This window comes from Pogonomyrmex barbatus, unplaced genomic scaffold (genome assembly GCF_055798465.1).
Source record: "Pogonomyrmex barbatus isolate J1 unplaced genomic scaffold, ASM5579846v1 scaffold23, whole genome shotgun sequence".
Classification (NCBI taxonomy): domain Eukaryota; kingdom Metazoa; phylum Arthropoda; class Insecta; order Hymenoptera; family Formicidae; genus Pogonomyrmex; species Pogonomyrmex barbatus.
Genome location: NW_028297120.1, coordinates 112,237 through 123,261, shown reverse-complemented (window position 1 = coordinate 123,261; position 11,025 = coordinate 112,237). Strand labels below are relative to the sequence as shown.

Here is an 11,025-nt window from a genome sequence, read left to right as displayed (position 1 = left end):
ACCTACGTACGAATAAAGTTACAGCTAAAACGCGGCCATGACCACTCTCAGACTTCTCTCTGGTGGGACCGTCGAAACTCCGTAAGCCACTAGCATCCCCCAGCTCCGTTTTAGTATTAGAATTAAACGGCCACTTCGATTTTCTGCGATGATAAAATCTCATTCTGGTATGTGTCCTGGCTACTGTCACAATTCAGATCAAGAGCACGTTTATATAATAACACATCTACGAGTCGTATTTACGTTCGCGTACGTTTTTTATTTATTGTAGAAGTATTGATGAACATTAATATTAGTATATATTAGTATTTATCACATGTTCATATTCACATGTACAGGATGTTGCATCGACAATATTAGGCAGTACGTCGGGTTGCGTGACAGATTTTGCAGGGGCAGACGCGGTTCAATAAGTAATGACAACATATATCACATATACAACATATACAACATATACAACATATACAACATATACAACATATACAACATGTACCATTATAACTTACCGAACGAGTGAATCGCGCGCCTTTATATCAATAAAATTTGCATTGTTCCAATTATTACTTATAATAATAATTGCTGTGATTATTATAAGAGGAGTCGAAACGACAATTAAAGATAAAAAATTTTGAATTTTAAATGGTGTATATTTAAGATATGATTTAAGTTAACATGATTGAATTTAAAGTTAACGTAAGGGAAAAAAACAAACATGACGACAAATTTTTTTCATCTATTTACTTTTCGTATTCGCGTTATATGTTTAGATAGAATTTTTAGATTCAAAAGAAGTGAAAGAAAAAGAATATGTTTATTGCAACTTGGTATTCCACTTTTGAATCAGCTCCTGAAAAAAATCGAGTCGATCTGAAACACAGCATAGAATAAGTGTAATGTAATCGATGATGGTCGATGAGTGCTATGAATAATACAGCCAATGTAAAAAATTGCAGCAAAATTAATTTAATATTCAATCTTTAATTTCGATTAAATTTATTTGATCTGAGACTCAATCACAAAATGTTTTTCGACAAATGTTGGAGAAACAGCTTTTGCGTATTGTGTTTTTTGAAAATTCTATCAAATTTCATTGATATAAAGGCGATTCACCCGCAGTGATAAGATTGTGATGGTACATGTAGATGCTGTACCATGTATCATTACCTATTGAACCGCACCTGCCTTTGAAAAATCTGTCACACAACCCGTACTGCCTAATATATTGATGCAACACACTATATATATATATATATATATATATATATATATATATATATATACGACTATATATATATATATATTATATATATATATTATATATATATATATATATATATATATACATTCTAAATGTATAACAATATACATGTAAAAAATATACATTCTGTATATATACGTTCAAAATCTTTAATAATATTGTTAATAGGAAATTCATTTTTTCAGAAATTTACTTCTACAATCTTAAAATTTTACGTAATTCGAAACAAATAAATGTTGATACATATTTATGTTTAATTTTACAAAAGGTTAATGAAATATTTTTAACGATTGTCCCAATAGTTTCTGTAACGCTTCTAAAATTAAACATATAATAAAACGCTATTGATAAATGCTTAAGTCAAATTTATTTAAAAATGAAAATCATCTTTACAATAGATAAACAATAAATAATTATTTAAATTAACACTTTAAACAAAAATTTTCTAAGCGTAGCCTAGGAATTTAAATCATTTCGTTAATTGTATTGATGAATGCAGTGCCAGTTTTATAATTGTAATTTTGAACTAATTAGCAATATTCACGCCTTTTTATTCTTAGTTATTTTGTAATTCCTTTCGTAAAGCGTGATAATCAATTTAAAAAAATAAGACTAATCAACTAGTCAAAGATAAGACTAATGTAAAATCATTAGTATTATTTGACATTTATTATACATATATATTTAAAATATACGTATAGAAGTTGTATACGCATTATAGTATATATTTTTAATAATCATTATAATATTAACTATGTACAAGAATAATTTATAATAATATTAATAATATATTTTAAAATAATGCTAACATAAATGTCAAAAGTTTCTAATGATATTAGTCCGTTTTTTTTCTTTGAGATTGATTGTTGAATGTTACAAAGAGATCTACAAAGTGGAAAGCAAGAAAGGCGTGAATATCGATATGTTTTTTAACAACAAAATGACAAATCCTAGATTGTATGTTCTGATTTTTTCTAACAATATTGAAAACCTATGAAACACGAATTACGGATACATTTTTAGTACTGGCAGTAATATCGAAATGTACACAAAGCAGGATAAATTTAATGCAATCTTCTCTTATATAATCCATTAAAGATTAAAGCAGGATCATCTTATATACATCATCTATAGTATTATAGTGTTTCTTGAGGCGCATTTCTATTTTGCGTTCAATTTTCTGAAGTAATGAATTAGCAAGATTCTTACGTATCCATTTCTGTATCTGCAAAATTAACATCATCTTAATTTGCATACATTCTGCAAATTCATTAATTTTAGAATGAAAAATTGTAATATGAAACATTATATAATAATGTTATAATATTATTTGTGTTTTATACATGTATTCGTTTAGATTCTTTTCTACAGGCTATCTAATAATTATTGACAGGAAGCTTATATGTAGATAAAGTCGACAATAAATAAAAAATCCTTATCACCCCGCGAGTTTGGCAATTAATAAAAAAGTTATTAATAGATAGAAAGATAAGGGTGAACTTGTCTGAAGAGGCAGATCAATATTACGCGCATTTATGAAATAGTTAGGAATGCGATGAGATGTTTGGAAGTATGATCTACAAATAATGTACTATTCGCTTATTTGCACGCATGCAAACATCTAGCAGCATTGTTTCTAGTAACAATAAAAGGCTATTTCTTCTAAGTATATGTTTATTCATGAATTTTTTATTAATTAATAGCTTACTAGCAATTGGGAAATACGAAAAATACAGGACTTCTGTTCTGACAACTCTTGCATAAAAGCTTGTGTCAGGAAGTATAAAGAATCTTTTATATCACACATGAAGGTATATCAAGTTTTAGAAAATACTGATGATATTGTTTTCTTGTAAATAAAATAATTTTTAAATTTGTATGTTGTTTGTAATAAATAACAACACACACACACACACATACACACACACACACACACACACACACACACACACACACACACACACACACACACACACACACACACACACACACACACACACACACACACACATATGTACATTAAAGTTAATAATTATATAATATATAATTTATAATATATATAATTATATAATATATATAAAAGTTAATAATTTTACCAAATTTTATGAAATAAATGGGAATAAAGTATTATTTCTTTTTATGTGACATTTATATGTCATTTAATTAATTTCTTATTCAACAATATTAAAGTAAAATTTTTCACATTTGTAACATTATGTTACATATAACCAAAAAATTGTAATTTAACGAAAATATATGAAAAAAACAAGAATTATTGCTTATATATATATATATAAGCATATATATATATTGCTTAATATATATATGCTTAATAAAATTTGTATATTGTATATATATGCTGTACTTGTATATATATATATATATATATATATATATATATATATATATGCTTAATAAAACTTACCTCACAGAGTAATTTATTAGAATAAGTATAATTTATAATATTAATTATTGCTGCGGTTGTACTAATCTCTCTAGAAAAAAATAGCATGTAATATAATACAATAAAATACAATAAAATGTAATGAAATTTTGATTGCATTCAAATGAAGAATTTGCATTAAAAATTAAAAATTTGAAAATAATGAAAAAGTACATACTTAGGCTTGATTTCTTTCAAATTGTTTAATAAAATGTAATTAAATGAATCATTATTTGCATGGTTTTGAACAATGTAATAAAACCAATAAATGTAATTTTTAATAACACAGATTCTTCTTGCATTATCTTCTGCATAAGAAAATACGTAAGAGTTTCTTAACATTTTTAGCTTATCGGAGAAAGACAGAAGACTATAATTATCAGTACAGCAAGCTAGAGGTTTCAACATTTCTGAATCTTTAATTTTCGAAATTTCATCCAAATCTTTAAATAGTTTGTCAAGAGAAATGCTAGATACAGATAAACCATTACAGAATGTCCATTCTCTCCACCATGGTAATAATTTATTTTCTCTGGAACATTTTATCATAAAATAATAATTTGTATTTTTACATATTTTTATTTAAAAATATGACGTGTATTGTAGATATTGTAAAAATATTATAGCAGAAGAATTAATAATTACGTCGGATTTGATAAATGCCATTGCAATTTAGATTTAGCATATTTTTTGCATTCGCTATCACCGAGAACGCAAGCCCATCTTAAAGCTTCTTGCCTTAAACATTTAATAAGACTGTTGTCGTTAGGTTCTTCTTCGTATCCAATTTTTACAAGAAGCGAAATCAGTAGCTCTCGTAGTTTCATCTAAATATTGTGAAGTAACATAAAAATAACATTAATTATTCAAAAAATTTTTAACTCAGTCTCGTAAAAACGTAAAAAACTTTATTTTTAAATTAGAAACACATATTTTTTAAAAATAATTTAAATGATTATTAAAAACAAAATTAATATTTTGAACATAACAACATAAAACATTCCTTTTCCAAAGCGTTTTTACCTTGAAATTAGTAGTATTGACATTAAGAAAGCGTAGGGTGTGTGACTCATGTTCAATAGCTTTAAATATAGGATACCATGCTACATAATCTGTTTCCCACTTTAAGTAGCTTATGACTTCCCAAAATACAGAAGAATCTAATTCGCTTGATATTGTTAAATGGAACGTATCGTCGATGAGTTGAGCACGATTTAGAACATTAATATTTGTAAAATTCTCAGAATTAAGATAACTTACAATTCTTAACCAACTTTCCTTATTATAAAATACACGGTAATATCCTGTCATATAATAAATAAATATTATTTGCCACCAAACTATATTAAATTATAATGTAATTGATAAAGTAAAAGATAGAATATCATTAAATATTATCTTTAATTTTAAATGTGATCGAAAGTACATTTATTAAATAATAAATTAGCTGGTATTATAAATAATAAAAAATTGGTATTTATGAACTGATGTAATATTAAATTTTATGTCGAATGCTGCGTTTAGTTGACAAATATATCATTTAGTACATACCATTGACAATTTGTTTACAAAAATAAATTAAATTTTTAGGAAAGTTAATTTTTGTTTATAAATATTTTACATCAAATAGGATTAATCAAAGAATTTCATCAAACATGTGAATACGATTATTAAACAAAATGTGTTAAATGTAATTCGTTTAAAAAAAATAATTGTGGATGGATTAAGATCTCTAATAGGCAGTTCTAATTTATCTGAGATGTACAAATTTAAAGTCGTATATGTTTATTTAAGGACTCTGTTATAAAGGTAAGTCAAGAATCTTTTTCTTTTCGTAGTTAACAAGTCTTCATAATACAAAATAAATAAATTAATAATATTCCATATTAAAGTATTTGATTGTTATTTACCTGTTTGTTGCTGATTAATTATTATAAATTGACTATCAGGACAATCAGGGTAATATTGTGCAAGAAAGTGCTTTTGTTCCCGGGTTAAACAAAAGTTGGGTAAAATTCGTTTTAAATTTATATACACTTGATTTGTTAATGATACCGTCCAGTTTTTGGAGGCAGTTTCTAGAACAATTCTCGTCCATTCGGTATCAAAGATTTCCGTTACATTGACAATAGGGTATTGCTTTTTTTGTATCCAAGGATTCATCAAGTCTTTTACGCTAATTTTCTCCAAATCCATAGTTTGTGAATCATAGACAGATTGCATTACAATCAAAAAATCATCCAGACTACCCATCCTTACAAAAATGTATAAAAATGATGTATAAAAATTTTTTATTCGCGATGTATATACTATGATAAAGACAATATCAGCAGACAAACATGATTTTCTCGATATACAGCATAAACACAAATCATCTATACAAATTTTATAATTATCGAAAAACACACATAATTTGCATTATTCGCTCAGTTTAGTTCTTGCGAGGTAGATGCTCGTGATTTTATTTGCTCAAAATTGCAATATAAGTTGTAAAGTTTCAATATCGATTGCACGGATTTTAATTGGGATAATTGAATGACAGATAAATAAATTTTATAATAAAAATGTTTTCAATTTTTATCACTATCTTCTACAAACAAAAATTACATGTAATGATATATTCGAAAAATAATTACATTAAATTTTATTGTTAATTAGTCTTTGATTCTGAATAGCAAATTTTTTTGACATACAATATCTTTTTTTTATGTTAACGCACATTTAAATTTTTTCTTATTTCGAGAAGTAAGAAAGTATTTGACAAAAAAAATGTTATATGTAACAACATAGTTGTTGTACATCGCAAAAATTGCAAAGAATATAGTAAACTATTATTTACATATAACCTTACATCATATATCGAAGAAATTAAAATAAACAATTATTCATTTGTCAAAAAGGAGATGAAAGATACAAGACATGAAAATACTTACTCTCTTTTCATATACGCTTTAATTCCTTTTTGAAAAATTTCATCACCCACTGTATGGTGTAGCATACGCAATATAGAAGGTGCTACAACAAATAAGCGTTGCAAGATTAAACTTGCAAGAAATTATACCTACATTAAATTTATCGAAGTTCTCAGAAATATGATAAGATTATAATTAAATAAAAATTTCGATGTTTTTAGGATATATTTGTGTTTGATATATTTGTTAGAATATGTCTGAGCTTATTTCAGTAAGTAAAAAAATATGTGAATTGAAAAAAAATCTTTTTTTTGGTAGAGTTCTTAAACAACTTTAAATGTTTTAATTGTTTTAACGTTATTTATTCAGTACTGTATACCTTTTATGTAATAGGTGAAAGAGAAAAGAGAATTAATTTCAGAGATACTGTTAACTTCTGAATCAAGAGGTTTCATAATTTGTGAATCATCTAGACGGAGAGACTCTTGTTGAGTTTGGACTACGAACAAATCCAACATCCGAGTATCTGGCATAGTCTAGATATTACAAATGCAATCAACAAGTACAATAAACAATAATTTAATTATCAGTTTATTTATATTAAATTAATAACCATTAACAATAAAATTAAATTATTAAAAATTTTATAAACGATTTCACATGAATGCGACAAAATTTATTACGATTAACTTAAATATCATTAAAAATGATCGAAATATGCTTTCTTTTTTCGTATGATTTCAAATAGAACTTATGTTCAGTTTTCTTTCAAAGTATCACAGACATGAGGAAATACCTGATTGATTATGTACACGCCGAACAACGTAGCAATACCCTCGTTCAGCCACATGTAAGACCACCATGACGGATTAACCGCAGTACCAAACACTTGACCTACAACTTTACGTCCTATTATACGTGATAACTCAATTTTGCGTGCGATAGGATCTATTTCTTCATTGTAAATAATATCTTCTTCTCTGTAAACAACGTAAAAACAATATTATTATATACATGTCACAAATATTCACCATGTAACATTTTTATTACTAATAACATTTTACTATATATAATATTTACAACGCTTTTCATTTCTGTAACTGTTTTACTATAGAAATATAGAAATTAATTTTTTTAAATGCACATATTACCTGTAAAGTTCGAACTGCAATTTATCCACTCTATTATCTGTCAAACCTGCGATCGCATATTTATTCCTCATTAAAGATTCTTCTGGAACATATTGTCGCCATATAAATTCAACTTCGACTGTGACATTTTTAATTAATTTTAAAATTTGATTCCATTGCTCTTCGACCGATTTCCTTCTCCATAATTCAAGATTTTGTACAGGGGAAATATGAATATAATCATTTTTATCGAGTAGCAAAATTGCTATACGGTACGTAGGGATTTCAGGAGTTGTAACAAAACGTGTCATCGTCAATGTTGAAAGAAGAAAAGGTGTATTTGAAAAAACATTGTAATGTTCAGGATATTTTATAGCAATGGTAAATTTAGCTTTTATTCCCGGTTCGTCCCAACATGGAAAGAGACGTCGCATTCCTGTCACTGAGTTACTTGTTGCGATAAGCCATCTAAAATATTTAATTAATTTTATTAGTTTATTAGTAATTTTATTATTATGAAATGAGATAATTTCTTTTTTTTTCAATAGCATTGGAAATTAATACAGAAACTGAGGAGAGAGCAAATACATTTTAATAAAAACATTTTTTATATTTTATCAGTACAAGACAAGCCTTTCCTCCTATTATTTTCTTACAGTTTATATACTTATTTTATTATGCACCTACATCTATAGATCATGAATAAATATTGAGAGATTCGAATTAAAAATTTTGTTTTATATATACGCGGACAATATTTATAAAGAACTTATTTAAGTTAACATTTCTTTAAGGAAGGAAATAATTTTATATCGTTTTATATCATTTTATACATTGTTATTTTCATAACTTTTCATAGAATGTTTACATTCGCTAATTACATATTTTGTAACAAAATCCAAGTTCCTTCCAAAACTTTAAATAATAAGTATTATATAACATTATTTTTATACTTACATATTTAAGAAATTTCATTATACAACGTAAATTATCATTATGAATCATTAATTTGCAATAGTCAATCAACTTTTTTTAACTTTTGATATATAACAATTGTGACGTAATCAGTATGTTTTGCACAAATTTGCTTTAGATTACGCGTGAGTATTAATTTTTAGTAATTAAGGGACATAAATAATAGAATAATAGAAATTTTCTTTATTATTACATAATATTTTTAATATAACATGTATATTTTTTTACTCACTGTTTATGTCCTGTCGCATTTATATATGGCATCTTGATAAATCCTCCATCATTATCAATGACACCTTTATACCTCATGATCAAATTATATTTACCAGGATGTAGGGCGACAAGAAAATTCAAGACGACAATTTGCAGTTTGTGTATATACTTAATATTACGTCTTCCATACAGATTTATTACTCCATCAAAAATATCAGTTAACATGCAACTAGTTATTTTTAAATTTGCTGAATGCAGCATTATATATTGTGTAGGTTTATAAATCATAATGGTAATATTACTCATTCCAGAGAAGATATCCTCTTCTGTATTTAATATTAAAGTAATTTTGTATTCTTTTGGTATTATAAAATCAGGCAAACGCAAGTTGACAGGTGTAACATGTACTATTGTAGACACTATGTAAGCGTGTGTATCGTCAGATATAACTTTCGTATTGATTTCTGTTATTTCTGATTTCCTAGTTCTCGTTGTTTTTGATCTGTCTGTTCGCTTGTTACTTATTTTGCGTTTGTCAAACACATTTTCTTTATGTTGGTAAAGAGCCGTAACGTAATTTAATATTAAACTTCCATACAGTAATAATTTTATTAATTCGACAATATTCATCTAAACGAATAACAAATTTTTCATTTGCAGTAATGTATTTTTTATAAAAAATAGAAATATGACGTAAAATTATTGAAATATAATATATTGAAATTATATTAAATTATATCGAAATTTGACTTTTGCAAAAACAATAAAAGTGTAGTTATAGACTGTCTTATTGATAAGTTTATGATCACAACATTACGAAAGTACAAAAATAACTGGAAAAGTCTGTCCTCGAAAGCAGGCTCTTAAGTTCTAAAAATCATATACTTGTATAAGTTAAATTCAAGTAATTAAATTATCAACCACGTGTCGTTATTTTTAGCGGAATTGCAACGTACTGATTCTCAAATTCAGTATGCAAATTATTGTCGAATAAAAGTTCCTTTCATTATCTACTACATCGAAAAAGAAATAGAATCGTTTACTAGTTATGAGAACATATAATTTCGTTATTATATTAATATTACATCACCACATCTATAATGAAGTGAAATGATACTTCTTACCTTAAGAAAGACATGTAACGTTAATGATAATTTGAAAAGAAGAATTGTATGTAAATTGCATTTTGAAATATTTCTACATATTAAAAAAATTATATTTATATAACAAAACGTATATAGATATTGTTCTATTGATTCAATTTACGTATTGAAATTGTGTAGGCTAATAGATATTTAAAATAGTCTATAATAATTTGCTCAAATTGTATTTACCGTTATAAGTGATAGAAAATGATGTATTCTCTGAATCACGATCTCTCTGCTTCGACAGTTCGTTACAAAGTAATGACCGTGCCAATAAACATGCGTATAAAAGACATCATAATAAGTAGTGGGAGATATAAATATAACATATTATTTATAACTAAACTCAGATCATAATTATTTTTTTGCAATTATGTATTTAAATATGTATTAAAATTGATTTTAATAATACAAATTAAGCAACCAATAAAAAATGAATATTGAAATATTTTCCTTAAAATTTACTAATATAAAAATAAAGAAAAATTCAATTAAATGTAGAAACTTTTGAAATGTCTTTTTACACAAGTATGTGGTGAATAAATTAATTGTAACTATTAATGTTTATTATGAATCGATTAAAAGTACGCATTAAGTAAACATTGCGTTTATTAGATGTATTTTCCTATTAAAAATGTAATGGATGTTCAATATGTTTTATATTTAATTGCATGTCAATTATAATATTGTTTATTGGTAACAAAATGCTTCTATATCTATGTATGTATGTATATATATATATATATATATATATATATATATATCAGATGTAAATTAATCTTTAAATTTATAGACAATATCTAAATATTCTTCAATTCAAAATCTTTAATGTTGTTAAGAATATTGTATAATTGTATAATTCAAAATTTATTTGTATAATCTTAAAATTTTATTTCATTTAAAGCAAATAAGTGTTGATACATATTTCTGTTTATTTTTGCAGAAGTTT

At 25.5% G+C, this 11,025-nt stretch overlaps 1 protein-coding gene across 1 annotated transcript; it reads right to left on the bottom strand.

Moving 5' to 3' along the window:
* Positions 1–1,606: 1,606 nt before the first annotated feature.
* Positions 1,607–10,330, bottom strand: LOC112552291 (aminopeptidase N-like). Its single transcript, XM_089078454.1, has 12 exons — positions 10,266–10,330; positions 8,951–9,561; positions 7,765–8,211; positions 7,410–7,593; positions 6,993–7,149; positions 6,635–6,716; positions 5,612–5,955; positions 4,725–5,005; positions 4,347–4,528; positions 3,880–4,233; positions 3,684–3,753; positions 1,607–2,483 (listed from the first exon to the last, which is right to left on the bottom strand). Exons 2-12 carry the CDS (start codon positions 9,559–9,561, stop codon positions 2,358–2,360), a joined length of 2,838 nt encoding a protein of 945 aa, XP_088934580.1. The 5' UTR covers positions 10,266–10,330; the 3' UTR covers positions 1,607–2,357.
* Positions 10,331–11,025: the final 695 nt, after the last annotated feature.